The sequence below is a fragment of the Rhinoraja longicauda genome, chromosome 23, assembly GCF_053455715.1.
Source record: "Rhinoraja longicauda isolate Sanriku21f chromosome 23, sRhiLon1.1, whole genome shotgun sequence".
Taxonomy (NCBI): domain Eukaryota; kingdom Metazoa; phylum Chordata; class Chondrichthyes; order Rajiformes; family Arhynchobatidae; genus Rhinoraja; species Rhinoraja longicauda.
The window spans coordinates 21,644,311-21,662,003 of record NC_135975.1 but is presented as its reverse complement, the minus strand read 5'-3'; the positions used below and the strand labels follow the sequence as shown (position 1 = coordinate 21,662,003).

Sequence of the window (17,693 nt, the reverse complement as noted above, 5' to 3'; positions counted from 1 at the left end):
CATCCATTTCTGAGACAGCTTTATATCCTGTTGTATACTTTATCAACTCTCCTCACAGTCCACGACCCAGCAATCTTGGTGTCAGTTGCAAACCTACTAACCAACCTGTCTATGTTTATGTCGTCATTTACATATATATCACAAATAACAGAGGTTCCAGCACAGATCCCAATAGACCTCCAGTGTTCACAGATCATGTCATGAACAGGAGCTGTTTATGATTGTTCAGTTTACAGGTCTACGGACAATAGAACCAATGTTCTCACTGAGAATGTTTCCAGGACTCATCCCGAGGATGGCGAACTACAGTAGTTAAACAAGGGTAAAATAAGAGGCACACAAGTACCAGGATTATAATGGATAATGCCAGGGTTCTCCTAAAATGAGGTTTCATGTCCTGCATGGGTCTCGTGGAGTTTCACAGCAGATGAAGGTTTCTGCATTAAAGATCACAGCCGGTGCCAAAGGGAGAGGGGCTGGCAGGCCTTGAGGTAATGGATGCTGAGCATAAGAGGAAGGGTTGGGGTGGTGGGGAGTAGAAATCTGATTTTAGGACTGTGGTATGATCCATTATGATCCTGGTACTTGTTTGTTCCTCTTGTTTCACCCATGTACAATTTCTGTAGTTCACCATCCAGTGGGACATACCAGGGGGATCTCCGTGCTCAGCATCCTGAGTCTCGTCTCTAGGCAGAGGTAGATATTATCCACATTTGATATAAGGAATGCTAATAGAGAGGCAATTGTCACATTTAAAAATGTATTTTCCAGTACAAACCAAGTGTTCCTCTCCACATTAAATCCATGATATCAGCACAATTCACCATTAACCCACTGGCAGAATACACGAAGACCCCTTGCACTGTGCTGTCAGTGCACCTGCACTGAATATGACGTTTCAGCAAACGGTTCTCTGACCCAAGAACTCAACAACTTGCTGCAGAACCTCTGTATTCCCTGATGTGTGGCATCTTGGAGCACAGGAAGATGAGGGGTGATCATATAAAGGTGTATAAAATCACGAGTGGAATAGATCAGGTATACACACAGAATCTCTTGCCCAGAGTAGGGGAAATCAAGAACCAGAGGACATAGGTTTAATGTGAAGGGGGAAAGATTTGATAGGAATCTGATGGGTAACTTTTTCACCCAAAGGGTGGTCGGTGTATGGAACAAGTTGCCAGAGGAGGTATTGGAGGCAGGGACTATTGCAACGTTTAAGAAAGAGTTAGACAGGTACATGGATAGGATGGGTTCTGAGGGATAGGGGGCAAAAGTGGGCAGGTGGGACTAGTGTAGCTGGGACATGTTGGTCAGTGCGGGCAAGTTGGGCTGAAGGGCCTGTTTCCATGCTGTATGACTATAATAATCAACTGGCATTTAACATAATTCATGAACAAATAAAATTTTACAACATCAGTCATGACGCCAGATCAATAATGAATACACTGGCACGCAGTACAGTGAACTCACCCAATGGGCTTTATTTTTGGAGACAGACAAGAGGGTGTAGCATCGTCCTCACAGCTTCCTCTCTTTCTTGCCCCCTGGACTCCAGTGTTTCTATGGGGTGGGTCTGTAGGATCGGGTTAATTGGTCCAATTGCTTTAATTGGACTTGGCTGTGGGTCATTTGCCTGTGGCCAGGAGGAGCGGACCTTAAAGGGGATGTATTGCCACAACTTCGAGAAATGAAATCCACAATCATTCAGCAATGAGAAATCTCTGGAATCACAAAATGCTGGAGTAACTCAGCGTGTCAGGCAGCATCTCAGGAGAGAAGGAATGGGTGACAAAGCATTTTGTGATGCCTTTGATTTGTACCACCATCTGCAGTTATTTTCCTACAGAATGAGAAATCTCTGATGAGACTCCAACTCTGTCCATCCAATCAATCATTTGAAGGTACACTGAGGCAGAACTGATGGCAAATCAACAGTAGGAACACCACATTATATTCTGGGTGCAACAAATGGATCTGAATAATGTAGTGGAAGTCAAAAAGCATCCCAATGCGAGACGTCACATATTCGCACCCTCCTTAGAGGTTTCCTGACCTGTTGAGTTCTTTCAGCACTTTGTGTTTTGCTCATTAATAATAATAATAATATTCATTTATTGTCATTGCAACGAGTACAACAAAATTAAAAAATAGCCAATCCTGACGGTGCATAAAAACATATATGCAATAATGCAAAAACAAATAAATACAATTATATTAAGTACAAAAGATTTTTTAACAGTGTTGCCTAGTGCAGAAGGTAGTGTTCAGTTCTCGTATGGCCCTGGGGTAAAAACTGTTCTTAAGTCTGTTTGTTCGGGATTTGATCGACCTGAAACGTCGACCAGAGGGCAGATGAACAAACAGACAGTGGCCGGGGTGGGCGTCGGGGATACCAGCATCTGCAATCTCGTGTCTCTTGCACAAGTATTTCCTACATAAGTCACTGTTCTCACAGTGGGTGCTGACTCGAAACGTCGTCTGTTCATTTCTCTCCCAGAACTGTGGGCGGCTTGATTGTAATCACATATAGTCTTTCCGCTGACTGGATAGCGCGCAACAAAAAAGCTCTTCACCATACCTCGGTACACGTGACAAGAAACTAAACTAAAACTCCATAGATGCGGCCTGACCCAGATGCTGCTGGGTGAAGCAGAATACATTTGCTCGGTAGTCTGCTTCTGCATAATGTAGAATAAAGTATCTTCAGTATAATTGATCACTGTTACTGAATTCATAAGTCCTCTGATGTGCATTGACAGTATAATTACAACCATAAATTTAATTCAGTATTTTTGTTACAACCAATTAATGGGAGCTGCCAGCATAGGGATATTAATTCAATGGTATATATTGGGCCAAATGACTTGACAAAGGGTTTCAAACGATCAATAAGCAGCTAATAAATCCTTTTATTGCAGAGTTTCCAAAGCGACCAGTAGAATCTATTAAACAAACAGCCCTCCCATTAGACCTTCTGTGACACATAATGGCCAAAGGAACAGCATCAGGGTTGTTTGCATCCAGAAAGATGTGCTTTAAATGGGAACGATGCAGTTCCTGATGGGACTACACATTCAACTTGTGACAATGTCTGCACACTAATCAGGAAAGAGAGTCAGTGCTCAGAGGGAGGGGGAGAGGGAGAGAGAGAGAGTGTGTGCGGGGGGGGGGGGGGGGCATGGCCGTTTTTACAGCATTATGGGGCCCCTACCGTTACCCTCCCCCACCCCCCTTTCCCTACCAGCCCCCCCCCTGTCGTGCCGGCGAAAAGCACTTACCGAAAAGCACTTAGCGATGGACTTAGGGTGCTACATTGTTGCGAAAAGCACTTACAGATCGCTGTGAGAAGCACTTAGGGATGGAAAAGCAAAGCACTTAGGGAGCTAATTGTTGCGAAACAGATCGCTGTGAGAAGCACTTAGGGACCGAAAATGTTGCGAAAAAAGCACTTATTGAACCTACATTTTTAAAGTAGTATTTATTTATTGCAAGTCACTTAACATACACAGATCAGCATGGGGCCCCTATGCTTGTGGGGCCCCGGGCAAGTGCCCATCAGGCCCATGCGTTAAGAAGGCCCTGGGGGGGGGGGGGGGGGGGGCTATGGGGAGTGAGAGAAAGACATTGTGGAATTAGTGCAAGAGACCTGACATTCTCCTCAGTGAGAGGAGGTCTGCCAGTGCTGCCAAGATACACAGTAAGGACCCCATAGGAAGAGCCTGGCATCACCGGGTTCTGGCTGTCTCCTCCAGACATCACAATTCCCACTCATTTGAGTGTTACACAAATAAATAACATGGTCTGATAAGCTTAGCCAGAGGAAGCTTCACACTTTTGAAAACAGTTGCTGTTGGTCATTGTAGTAAATGAATGACAAATGCATTTATTGATGGGACTTTATCGGTGTGGAGGACACAGAGAAGGACGTGAAAGATTTCTGTGCTCACCCTGTTGATTCCAGGCGAATACAGCTGATGTTAAGGGCTGCCATGTGGGAAAAGGGTACTTTGGATCAGGAACAAGGATCCAGAAGGTTCCTTCATTGCACCACTGTGGGAAAAGGCTACTTTGGATCAGGAACAAAGATCCAGAAGGTTCCTTCATTGCACCACTCTCCAGCAGGGAATGCATGGCTATGGACTGTCCATGCCACCGTCATTGGTTCTGAAGGAGGAGGATGTTATTTCTTTTCAGCTGGAACTTCCCCAGGGAGCTTTCCTCGTCTTCACTGAAATCAGAAAACAGAACACGGTGCCTGGGTGCAACAACTGCAACCCCCACTGCAGAGGTTTGTGGTGGCTGCAAGGAAGTGGAAAGTTGAGCTAGCCTGGATCTCTAGGGAGAGACGTCCGGAACCTTCCTGCTGCATTTAGCAAGTCTCAGTGACAGCAGCCCTCGAGAATCTGAGCTGACAAACACATCATTGATCGGGGCGGTCCAGGTAGGACGTGGCATGTCTGGAGTGGCTCGTTGTGGATGGACAGGCCCTTCACTCCTGTCCATGGCCCTCTATTCCTTTTTTCCAGAGATGCTGCCTGACCCACTGAGATATTCCAGATTTCTGTGTCTATCTACATGGCCAGCCATGGCCACAGCAAAGCAATCAGTAATGGAGAGCTGCCGGCAGAGTCAGCCATAAGGTACCCATGATAGACACAAAAAGCTGGAGTAACTCAGCTGGACAGGCAGCATCTCTGGAGAGAAGAAATGAGTGGTTTCAGGTCAAGACTTTTATTCAGGTTAGGGAAAAGGGCAAATGGGAGATATAGACGATGATGTAGCGAGATAAAGAATAATGAGTGAAAGATATGCAAAAAAGTAATGATGATAAAGGAAAACAGGCCATTGTTAACTGTTTGCTGGGAGAAAATGAGAAGCTGGTGCGACTTGGGTAGGGGAGGGATACAGAGAGAGGGAATGCATGGGTTACTTGAAGTTAGCGAAATCAATATTCATACCACTGGGCTGTAAGCTGCCCAAAGTGAAATATGAGATGCTGTTCCTCCAATTTGCATTTAGCCTCACTCTGACAATGGAGGAGACCTAAGACGGAAAGGTCAGTGTGGGAATGAGAAGGAGAATTAAAGTGTCCAGCTACCGGGAGATCAGGTAGGTTCGGGCGGACTGAGTGAAGGTGTTCAGTGAAACAATTGCCCAGTCTACGTTTGGTCTCACCAATGTATAAGAGTCTTGAACAACGGATACAACAGCCTAACCTGAAAGGACTGTCGGGGTCTCTGGGTGGCAGTATTCCAGCAACTGGAAACTAAAATAAAACATTTATCTGTTAGTGGTAGCACACCATGTGAACATCAGGAAGAATTTGACCAGCTTGCAGTCAGGTCTGAAGCTGTCCAGCCAAGTCTCTCAATAACAACAGAATGTTTACTTAGTAAACCTAAGTTCAGGTTTACACGGTACTGGCTTAGCGAACCTTAGTAAACGAGGCTTTCATTTTGGTTGGTTATGGACAATAAACCCAGTGTGTATCTCTCTTGACACCATTAAGTGTATGCCAGGCACTGTAGAAACATCAGATGCAGCACAGTAAACAGCCACCAGAGGGCCTGGTGTGATTTTACTTAAAATGAATACACAGATTAAATGCCATTGATATGTGACTTGCACATAAAAGCACTAATGGATCATTTTTTTAAAATTATACACAAATAAGTATCAATGTCACAAAACCTTTTACTCCAAGGTTATGCTTGGAAAACATCATTCCAAAAAAAAAGGAAATACCTATGATGGAAATTTGAAAGAAAGTTTTAAAATGTTGATTATACGTTGTGAGTTGGCCAGAGTCTGAAAAATAAAATAAATGAATACAAGTTGCTTGGAAAATTGATTGCACTGCTGAAATATTACAGTTCTCATTAAGTCAACAATAACAGCTATTTCTTCCTGTTTATAAATGAACATACCAAAAGTATTGTCATTGAGGAAATTACTTTTAAAATCAGGACAACTTTCTTCTTCTCCCACTCTGCAGACAAGACTTTTCTCTCTGTGCTGGTCAATTAGTTTTGTTTTTTAGTTTTAGAGATGCAGCGCGGAAACAGGCCCTTCGGTCCACCGAGTCCGCACCGACTAGCAATCTCGGCACATTAACACAATCCTAGGGACAATTTACACATACGCCAAGCTGCATATACAATTTACACATACACCATACCTACAAACCTGTACGTCTTTGGAGTGTGGGAGAAAACCCACGGGGAGAACGTACAAACTCTGTACGGACAGCACCCGTAGTCGGGATTGAACCCAGGTCTCTGGCACTGCAAGCGCTGTAAGGCAGCAACTCTACCACTGCGCCACCCATCAACATTACCTCAAAAATAATGATCCAACTCACATAAAGGTGATTAACCAGAATCAATAAACTTGAATCGTGTCCATTCTTTGCTCTGATGGAACAAATTCCTCTAATATTTCACATCCAATCTTTAATGTTGCCTACGCTGATGAACAGGCAGCTCCTGTCACTGCCCTCTAGAACACAATAATATGTCCAGCTGCATCTTGTAGCATCTGGACCAATGGTTTTTACAAGGGAGATTACTAGAGAAGAGTTCAGGGATTATTTCTATAGTTTGTTTTCAGAAGAAGCATGTTCTGTAATGTCTGGTCTCACAAACCACAAGATGCATGGAGTTTCCTTCAGTACAGGAAGCAGGCTTTGGATGTTACTTTATGCAGCTTCCTTCGGTACTTGATGAGTGGTCTTTCCCTCTCAAAGCTGGAAGAGAACACATTTTGAATAACAATTCAAAAATCACTTTCCTATTAAGCAAAGACTACTCAGGCTGGATGGGAGTTAAAAAAAAAAAGATAGGCCATGGCTTTAAGGGCTTTTCTTGCTGTTGAACATCAGAAATACCTCAGATCAAGTGAAACACTGACGTACGGAGTTTGGTAGATCTTCATCTAGCAATTTTGTATGAAAATTGATTACCTTGTTGAAGTGAAACACAACAGAGTAATGATTTGCACCAGCAAAGGTCTCACCAAGTCTTTACTCAGGGAAATCAGAGTGCTTGTAAAATACGCAAGATATCCATATCAGATCACAATAATTTATTATTTGAACAGCTGCGTTACACTTTTAAAATTTGCCTGAATAAAATAACATAGTGCAAGTCATGTGCCACACAAGGTGTTCAGAATACTTAAGGAAGAATGACTATTGCAAGTCCCAAAAATCAGAAAAGAGCATATAGTATTTATAGGAAATTTATAGTATTTATTTGAACAGCACAATCTGTAGTACATACAGTGCCCTCCATGTTTGGGACAAAGACCCATCATTTATTTATTTGCCTCTGTACTTCACAATTTCATTTCATTTTTTTTTCATTTTATTTTATTTCGAACATGTTAAAAAACATCAATTAAAAAACAAAATAAACAAAAAAAACAGAAGAAATACAAGGAATTTCATCCATTACTTAACATGTGCGAAAAGGAGTAGGAAGAAGTGTGAACTTATTTAATCCTACCCCCATTCCCTAATCAATATTTATCAAGTATCAGATATTAATACCAAAATACTCATACACCCTTATATGTTCATATAGATATACTTATTTAAATAATGATGTGTTATTATATGTAGACCCTTGGTGACTGTTAATCCCCCTCCTCACTGTACCTAGAAAAAATCATGTGTTTATATTTGTTTTTAAACTGGATGATGTTTGAACATTGTTTTAATTCCGCATTCATTCTGTTCCATAGCTTTACTCCACTGATTGATATAGAAAATCTTTTCATTGTTGTTCGAGTATTGCGAATCTTGAAATTTAATGTTCCCCTTAAATTATACCCCCCCCTCTCCTTCATAAAACATTTTGAGATTCATAATAGAAAAAAATCACATGTGGTTAAAGTGCACATTGTCAGGTTTTAATAAAGGGTATTTTTATACATTTTGGTTTCACCATGTAGAAATTACAGCAGCGTTTATACATAGTCCCGCCATTTCAAGGCACCATAATGTTTGGGACACAGCAATATCATGTAAATGAAAGTTGTCATGTTTCGTATTTTGTTGCTTATCCTTTGCATGCAAGGACTGCTTGAAGTCTGTGATTCATGGACATCACCAGTTGTTGGGCGTCTTCTCTGGTGATGCTCTGCCAGGCCTGTATTGCAGCCATCTTTTGCTTATGTTTGTTTTGGGGGTTAATCCCCTTCAGTTTTCTCATCAGCATATAAAAGGCATGCTCAATTGGGTTCAGATCGGGTGATTGACTTGGCCACTCAAGAATTGACCATTGGGGGCACCACTATGTATAAATACATCTGTAATTTCTACGAGGTGAAACCAAAATATATAAAAATGGCTATTAAAATCTGACAATGTGCACTTTAACCACATGTGATTTTCTCTATTACAAATCTCAAATTGTGGAGTACAGAGGCAAATAAATAAATGATGGATCTTTATCCCAAACATTATGGAGGGCACCGTACAAGGAATGGCACTCACATAATTAAGTGATCTTCACTTGGTCTTCAGTCAGGTCATTGAAAGCAAGAGAGAAATAAATGTAACCTGGCTGCTTTTTCAAGAAAAAAAAAGACCAATACTTTTACTTTTGCTAAATAAATCAATTAATTACCAGTTAAACGATGCCTGTATTTGCAGCATGCCAAAAGGACACAACATACAAAATAGAACAGAAATCATGCAAGCAATCAGGGTTTGATTTATGTAGGAAGAAACTGCAGATGCTGGTTTAAACCGAAGATAGGCACAAAATGCTGGAGTAACTCAGCGGGACAGGCAGCAACTCTGGAGAAAAGGATTGGATGACGTTTCTTGGAAGGAACTTTATAAAACGAAGTAGGAAAAACCACATACTTTTGTTAAAGTGCCTCCCTCACAATAACCAATGGATATCCCTTTTGTGGAAAACTATTATTGTAAGGGAGATTATGATTAGTTTTGAAATGGACTACACAAATGTTAACACAACTGCTTAATGACTGAGTGACAGAAGTCTCTGTTGAAACAAGAAACTGACGATGCTGGTTTACATAAAAAGCTGGAATAACTCAGTGGGTCAGGCATCATCTCGGGAGAACATGGATAGGTGACGTTACAGGTCAGGACCCTTCTTCAGACTGGACGTTACGGGTCAGGACTTCAGCACAGTGTGTGTTTTGGGTAATCGATCATGGCAATCAGCAGCCGCAGAAAGGAAACTGAAAAAAAACTAGCAAGTCACCTCCCAGCTGATAGTTCAACAGATCACAATATTTGGCTCAGTTAGCAAAATGTTGTGGCCTGGTTCATGGCCAAGGTGAAGGGACCCAAATTGAAAACACTAAAAAGAGATAAAAAGACTGAATGAACAGTACAAGTAGGAATGTTCTGGTGGATGGCTTGGTTTCACTTCATTTTTAGAAACATAAGCAAATGCATAGCAACGCATTTTAAAACTGCAGCTTGAAGCAAGCCTAACCAGTTATTACCTCCTTGAAGAACTTGAACAACTGATACCATTAATAATGTGTACCAGAGTAATAGCTCAGACCGAAGGAGGTCATTTACAGGTGATTCCATGCAAGCTTTGTTCACCAACACAAAAGAAGATTAGGCAAATTACACAAAGATTTCAATATGAAATGCAAGTAAGGAGAGGCTTTTGTTCAACTGTTGACTGGCATATAAATGGCATTGGAAACCTGAGAGAGACATATAAAGTTTCAGTGCTTATTATCATTCAGCACTGTCTCCTGATAACATTAATGTCTAAAAAATATTTCAGTGGGAAAAGTAATTCCCTGCTACTGGCAAGAAAAATATTTATTTGCCCACAGTGAATGGAATATACCTCCTTACTCAGGACAGGGCCAGTTGGTGCAGTGAGCTTTGTTTGGACCAAAAGGCATTTACAGCCAATAACAAGTCGTCCTACTTCTGAGTGAGATATCAGTCGTTCCACACACAATGATATAAAAAAGATCTTTGTCTGTTGAAGGAAACTGGGAATGCATCACAGCTCCTTACAATCACGTTGACAATTAGAGTATTATTTAGAAATACAACGCAACAGGTAGTTTGGCGGCCAATGGAAGAAAAAAGTATGAACCAGTTCAGTTATAAATTAACATGAGTAAAACTTTAACTTAGTGAATCTCCACTTTTCCTAAACATCATTCACGTTCACACTTCCACAGCTGCCGTCCAACAGAGGCAATCAATCACTGCCGAGCTGACTGCTGCATCAAACAGAGGCACTCCTGAATCTGTTCCGGAAATTTCCTTTTGTTGAATTCCATGTTTTTTCTTCCTTTGGTCCAGACCAGCATTTCTCAAACATGAAATAATTTTCATGTCTCAGGGAACCCCCACATAAAAATTATGATATATCTTTATTAATCTCTTTCGTAAACTTAAAGTTCATAAGGCAAACATAATATATTTTTCCGATAACTGGTTTAAGCAAAAAATAATTTCAGTTTTTCTCGTTTATTAACAATGAGGAAAAAAAATGAAATCAAACTGCTTGAACATAAACTTTTCATAAACTAACAAAAATAAACATATACTTACATTTTTAAAATTCATATATGCATTCAAGAGAGAGCTAGATAGACCTCTTAAGGATAGCGGAGTCAGGGGGTATGGGGAGAAAGCAGGAACGGGGTACTGATTGAGAATGATCAGCCATGATCACATTGAATGGCGGTGCTGGCTCGAAGGGCCGAATGGCCTCCTCCTGCACCTATTGTCTATTGTCTATTACATCCCTAAATGATTTTCATGTGTTGCACATGCGGGCGCCGCCATTTTTGACACCATTAATCAAAGTCCGGTTGGCCCACGTCCTCGATGTATGGGAGCAGTTCCCGTGAACCGACGTCCCTCTCCTCTTCTCCCCTCTCCTGGCCATTTATATGTCCTGGGGGCGCCTCCTGCAACCTAACTTGAAGCTGCTGGAATCATTACCCCGATTCACTCTTCTACCCCCTGCTGGCGCCTGAAGTCTCCAGCTCCCTCCTGGTCCCGTCGATCGCCGAGTCTTTGGGCGGGTCCCTTTCGGGCGGGAACCGCACCACGGCCGCGGCAACTCGGGAAGGCCTCCGCCGCGCGGCACCTCAGGGAATGCCGTCACTGAAGATGCTGTCATTAAAATTGGTTCCAATTCCATCACCAGCTAACCTCCTAGTTTCGAAGATAGACACAAAGTGCTGGAGTTGGCCTGTCGAAATGAAACAAATACACAAACACTCATTCCTCTCGGAACCCCTAGCGGCCTCTTGTGGAACCCTAGGGCTCCTCGGAACCCCAGTTGAGAAACGCTGGTCTAGGATGACCATGAATAATTTTGGTTCCTCTTTTTTGCTTGTAATTCACTTTTTCTTCAGCTAATTGACAACTACAGAAAGGTTAGATCAGCACAGTGGCATAGCTGGTGGAACTGCTGCCTCTCAGAGCCAGAAACCCATGTTCTCTGGTGCTGTCTGTGTGGAGGCAGTTTGCATGTTCCCCGCGACTGCGTGGGGTTCTTCCAGGTACTTCGGTTTCCTCCCACATTCCAAAGACAGGCAGGTTTGTATGTTAACTGGCCTCGAAAAATCACTCTTACTGTGTAGGGAGTGGATGCAAAAGTGAGATAACATAGGAATAGTGCGACAGGGTGATCAATGGTCGGTGTGAACTCATTGGGCTGAAGGGCCTGTTCCATGCTGCATTGTTCAATCAATTAATTATGGAAAGAGCAGATAGCAAAGGCAGTTGAGAGTTTTAAAGAGCCGATGAGAGCACACTGAAGGGCTTGGGGGTGTTTTGTGATTGAGACCATGGAGAGCAGAAGTCACATGAGAACGCTGGGCTGAGGAACAGTCCATGAATAATACTGTGGCTATAACGGAAGGATACGAGATCTACAATGCCATTGGTACAGGTTCACATTGCACTAAAACCAACAGTTTCCAATCAAAATCTATGAAAATTGTAACTTTCACTTCCCAGCAAGAGGTTTTTCCTTAGGACTCTGCCATTGGTATTCAGTCAGGGGTGTGTATGTGAGACAATAAACCAACTCGCTGTCTACAAAGTATGAGGCCCCTCACACTTCATCTAAAACTGGTTTTTTTGAATGCAGCCAGAGAACAATGCTGTTGGTGTAGTCATCCAACAATGCCCCAGCTATGACCACAATGCTATTTAATAACTGCCTACAAAAGGCCAATTTGCAGAGAGAGCAATCAATATAGGCAGATAGAAAAAGTCAAAATCTCTTTATTTTACAATTTTGTTTCTCTGTACTATGTTTCCAGTGTTTTGCATGTAAATAAATATGATACATCTGTTCTTTGATTTTAAAAAAAACTTCAGTTTCCATCATAATTTTTAAAAAGAAATGCTTCTTTTGAACTGTGGCATGTGTGAAACTGTATTAAAGTTAGAAGAAACTATCTGAATCAAGGCAAAAGAATTTACTACAGCAGGCATGTCGCAATATACAAATGGGAATTGTTCCGATAGTTTCCGTCTAAAACAATTTAAAACCAAATCTACAACAATAATAATGCCAAAATATTCACAGGTATCCATTATAAAAAAACAAACGAGTTTGGTTGGCAAACATCCTTCTGTCAATGCCAGTGAACTCCTATCCTCACCCACATCCGCTCTCACTTCCCTCGTGGGCCGAGATGCATTCTTGAACTTAAGTGTTTTTTTCAAAAAGAACCTCAAACACACAAGTTCAAGTGCAAGGTTGGACCCGGTTTGATTCCCCATTTTTCCCCAATAATTTCGTCTTAATAATTACATTCAAATTTCATTTCTCATAAATTGTTACAGCTTTCAATAGAAAAAAATGTTTTTTTTACAATATTAACACTCCAAATTCAAGTATAATTGTTCAATCTTCTACTCTTTATAAAAGTCAGAAGATTTGTAATCAAAATGACAAAATCAAAACCTTTAAGCATGTACAAGTGAGTTCTTTAAAAGTATCGACATACAAAATATATAAAAGTATCTATACATCTTATAATTTTGTTGTACAAAAGGCATTCGTTTTAAGACCACCCCTTTCCATCCGAGAGGTAAATGATCAGTCTGGAGAACACTTGCAGTCTGACACTGATGTGGCAAACACTTCCACCAAGGTCCAGGTGACTTACCTGTGATCCTAATACGGAGGGAGACCAACTGCTTGTGGCTGAGACACTGTCTCACAGTATTGTACTTCAGTTTCTCAAGATAAAGCAGGCAGGCTGCAGTTAAGCCCAGAGGCTTGCACGCAGGGCAATGGATGCACTTCAGGCTTCACCTTGGGATTTGTCCATTTCCTCAGGGTATCCAATTGCACGGTTCAGCTGCCCGAGTGGCTACGTGCCCGTTCTATATTTTGGCACATGCTATTTTGCATTCCACATGCGTAACTGTCCTTCCGTCTCGTACGTGTATGTGTTTCTACATTTTGCAGGCCTTGTCTCCCTCTTGCAGTCAATCCTATTCTTGTGCATGAATCCACTTTGCAGAAATTCTGGTGCATGTAGAGAACAGCAACACTCCGTAGCACATTGGGGGAGTGGGTGGGGGTGTCTGAAGTACGCAGGAACGAGCGACACCAATGGTGAGAACCTTCACGGGTCCAATCATTCTTCTGATCTCCTGATGGGTCAGATTGAGGTTTCATTACTTCCTCTGGACGTGAGAAAAGGAAGGGGAAACATGCAGAACCATGGTTATGCAGTACTACCAGGTAAGTTCAAAGCGAAAGCATGCAGTTTAAAATCACAATGATGAAACTGTGGAGAAGGTTAACCTTTGCAGTCATATTTTAAAGTGCAAGGCCCAGTGTAGTTAGTTTATGATGTATTACCATTTTAGGTTAGATTTGTGCACAGGTTAATGCTGTGAAATTCTAGCTATTAAAGTTCTTTCTCTGCTTTCAGAGAAACAACATTTGAACATACTTTCTCAGGTTAATTTGATTTCATTTTTTATTAAATGCAAGACATCATTTGTCCAAGAAAATTTGACTTCATAAATTTCTACAAAGGTAGAAACTATTCACTTTTCTACTCTTACTGGCAAGCAGCATTTCTATTATTTCAGCATTTCTTAAATTGTAAAATCATTAAATAGTGAAATTAGATAGCTTGCAAGAAGTGTTGAGCTAAAGGTTAGTGCAGCATGCAACTTACAAAGCATATTTTACTCAAGTCCGCTGGAAATCAGAGCACAATATATAAGACGTTCAAAACAAAAGAACACAAGAAAATAGAAGCGGGTGTGGACAATCAGTATCTTCAACGCTACCTCACCGTTCGATATGATCATGGCTGATCTGTGCTGTTATTAACTCAACTTCCATACCATTTCTCCATACCTCTCTATTTCTTGATCTATACACTTTCACATTATATACATCCAATGATCCAAATTCCTTCACCTTCAAGGGCAGTGAATTCTCCAGATTCACCACCTTCAGCAAGAAGAAGTTTCTAAGTACCACAGTTTTAAATGACTGGCCCCTTGCAGTTCGGTCCCTTTGTTTGACACTCTACCACCAACCCAGCATTTGACCTGGAGACTCTAAGTCTGAAGAAGGGTCTCGACTCAAAACGTCACATAAAATCCTTTCCTCCAGAGATCATGAGGGGGATAGGGCAAATGCCAAGTCTTCTACCCAGAGTAGGGGATCCCAAAACCAAAATAGGTTTTACGGTGAAAGGGGCTATATTTAATAGGAACCCAAGAATGCAAAATGGCAAACTTAAATTATCAAAAAGTAAAAAAATGTTATTTCCAACTTTTCCCAATTCTCATGTAAGGTCAATGTTCTGAACTGTTAATTGCTTCTCTCTCGCTTCACAATCTGACTTGCTAAGTATTTATAGCATTTTTATTTTAAATCAGTGTGGACCTTTAAAATATTTATCAGGGAAAATGACAATCTACGTGCTGAAATTTCTTAGGGTCAGAGAGTTTGTTATGTAGCAACTATGGCTCAGTATGCCATTACAAACTCATTACTCCTCGAGCAACAAGATATGATGGCTTTGGGGTTTCTTTTTAACTAGGATAGTTGTTCTGCTTGCTTTGTTACAGTGAACATAGCATGGAGCCCAATCACAAAGACCAGAGATTTTCTAGCAACACATTCTGGATTTCCAGGTTTAAACACACGTGAACATACCTGGATTTCCTGCATCTGAAATGGTGAGCACTGCTCAGAATTACTGTATCTGATTATGAGTTTTTGCATTAAGCACTCATGATCTGTTGGAAAGCATATATAAACTTGGGAGTCCAACCAAAGATTATGGGCATCAATATTTGGTTTTACTCATGATAGTTTCAATAAAAGATATTTAGTTTAGTTTAGTTTAGTGATACAGAGCGGAAACAGGCCCCATGGACCTGCCCCTACCAGTGATCCCCGCACATTAACACTATCCTACACACACTAGAGACAATTCACAATTATACCAAAGCCAATTAGCCGACAAACTTGTACGCCTTTGGAGTGTGGGAGGAAACCAGAGCTTCCCGGAGAAAACCCACGCAGGAGAACGTACAAACTCCGTACAGACAAGCAACCACAGTCAGGATCGAACCTGTGTCTCTGGCGCTGTAAGGCAGCAACTCTACCGCTGTGCAATTGTGCCGCCCTAATCGTTTACTGTGCAAATATTAAAGGTGCTAGGATTTATTGACACGATCATAAATTGAAACTAGATGCATTATTTTAAAGAAAAACATTTTGTTTTTACCCAGGGTACTTACTCAGAATCCGAGTTGTCCCGGCGGGTGGTGCTGGTGCCCGTTCGAATGCTCATGGGGATTGGCGTCATCCCATTTAACTCTCTCTTTGACTGCTGCCGCCGTGGCTGCGTGATCAGTTGGCCGGTGTCCGTGGGCGTGCGAGTGCTGTCCTTGGGCGCTGTGGCCGAGCTGTGGGGGACTGATGGTTGTGGAGTCTGTGGAGGAATGGTTGTGGCTTTACAGTTGGAGAGTTCATTGTGTATTTGATTTATCTGATTCTTTTCATTTAAAGGTGGCGGGTAGATGACTTTATTTTTAAGAATACCTGCGACAGAAAAGAATATTTATTACAATGCATCATACAGATTTTAAAGGGCGGGAGCCGCCTCACACAATATGGAACATTGATGAAGCACCATCTTTATGGTGCTCTACCTCTCCCCTTCTCAGTCATGCAGAACACGTTTGACCCCTAATTTTTCATCTTTGAGAAAAGACAATAACTCCGTATCTCTCTCCACGGATGCTACTTAACCAACTGAGTGCTTCCAGCGTGTCCTATTTTTATTTCAGATTTTCACCATTTACAGTATTGTGGTTCTCAACTTCCAAATGATCATTTAGACTGGAGACCTGGATACTGTATCGACCAGAACCACTCTTAATCAGTGCAGTCTGCCAATGAAGAATGCTACATTTAAAAGGTGATTGTTTAATGGCAGCATGATAATCAGCCGAATAAATGATTTTTGGTGTTTTCAATCATTTGGATGGACAGCAAGCTAACTACACAGATGATTCCCATTCAGCAGGTTGCCCCATAGCTGCAGAGTGAACATTGAACTAGTAACAAGTGGACCAGTTAATCCTCTCTCCGATGTTCTAGTTGAGGATCATTACAATCAACCATTGCAGCACTAAGGTGCTATTATACTGGGAGCTCCTATTTCCTCCCACACTCCAAAGACGTACAGGTTTGTAGGTGAATTGGCTTAGTCTAATTGTAAATTGTCCCTTGTGCGTGTAAGAAAGTGTAAGTGTGTGTGGATCGTTGGTCGGCACAGACTTGGTGGGTCGAAGGGTGTGTTCCTGCGCTGTATCTCTAAACTAAACCTCAAATATAAAAGATTTATATATTTTGTTTCACATTTCAGTTCTTAAAGATAAAGTAATCCCATTTATGAATTCAGCAGAGGAATAATGAAAGACTTTGGGAGGGGTACTTGCCTTTCCTTTGCTCTGGTTGTGGATTGGAGTTTGACTGCGTGGCACACAAGGGTTCCTTTTCTTGTGCCTCGGCCTCACTGCCCCTCGGCACGTCGCCACAATGATTATTTTCTCGATGAAACTCAACGTTTACTTTCGTCTCCACCTTGAGTTTCTCGGGCGCTCCGTGATCCTCACTATCACTGCCGGTTGTACATTCTGCTGGCCAGTACGGCTTTCCGTGGTTGGGCAAGGATTCGGCTATGGAGGGGAACAGAGGCTAAAGCTTAACGAGAATTCCAACACTGTGTTAACCACCCTCAAGGAACAAGCAGTACTCTGGTTTCAGAAATGTTGATCCTACACTTAGAGAACATTTAATATGAATATTTCAGGGCAGTGCTCTCAATGCAGCCCCTCTGTACTGCAAAATATGTCCAGTGGATTCTTGCCACCGAACATCTCGTTTTGCTCAGTTTCCACTTTTATCTAATAAAGCCTTTGGAGATTGTACATTATTATATTAAACGTGACTTCCAAATACAAGTTATTGCCATTCGGTGTCAATAGTACTGACAGAAGTCTCAATGATTTTTAATCAAGCCTCTATTGGAGGTATAGACCGATCAGCCAAAACATTATGACCTGATGAGCCAAAACATTATGACCACCTGCCTAATATGCTGTTGGTCCTCCGTGTGCAGCCCCATACGCAGTAGGGTGCGATGCACTGTGT

The 17,693-nt window shown here is 41.7% G+C and overlaps 1 protein-coding gene and 1 non-coding gene across 3 annotated transcripts in view; one reads left to right on the top strand and one right to left on the bottom strand.

The window, feature by feature from the left end:
- The first annotated feature begins 6,571 nt into the window (after nucleotides 1-6,571).
- LOC144605149 (small nucleolar RNA U3) lies at nucleotides 6,572-6,769 on the top strand. Its single transcript, XR_013548824.1, has one exon. It is a non-coding gene; the product is annotated as a small nucleolar RNA U3 (small nucleolar RNA).
- Nucleotides 6,770-12,269: 5,500 nt separating this feature from the next.
- The window catches only part of celsr1a (cadherin EGF LAG seven-pass G-type receptor 1a), a 286,490-nt gene continuing 281,066 nt past the window's right edge, over nucleotides 12,270-17,693 (bottom strand). The window contains exons 34-36 of one of the 2 annotated variants that reach the window (XM_078419812.1): nucleotides 16,979-17,218; nucleotides 15,773-16,076; nucleotides 12,270-13,684 (exon numbers count right to left, since the gene is read on the bottom strand). In XM_078419812.1, coding sequence (XP_078275938.1) covers nucleotides 13,660-13,684; nucleotides 15,773-16,076; nucleotides 16,979-17,218 — 569 coding nt within the window. In that variant the 3' untranslated portion in view covers nucleotides 12,270-13,659. The remainder of the gene's footprint in view (nucleotides 13,685-15,772; nucleotides 16,077-16,978; nucleotides 17,219-17,693) is intronic. The other variant, XM_078419813.1, reaches the window with a different exon arrangement.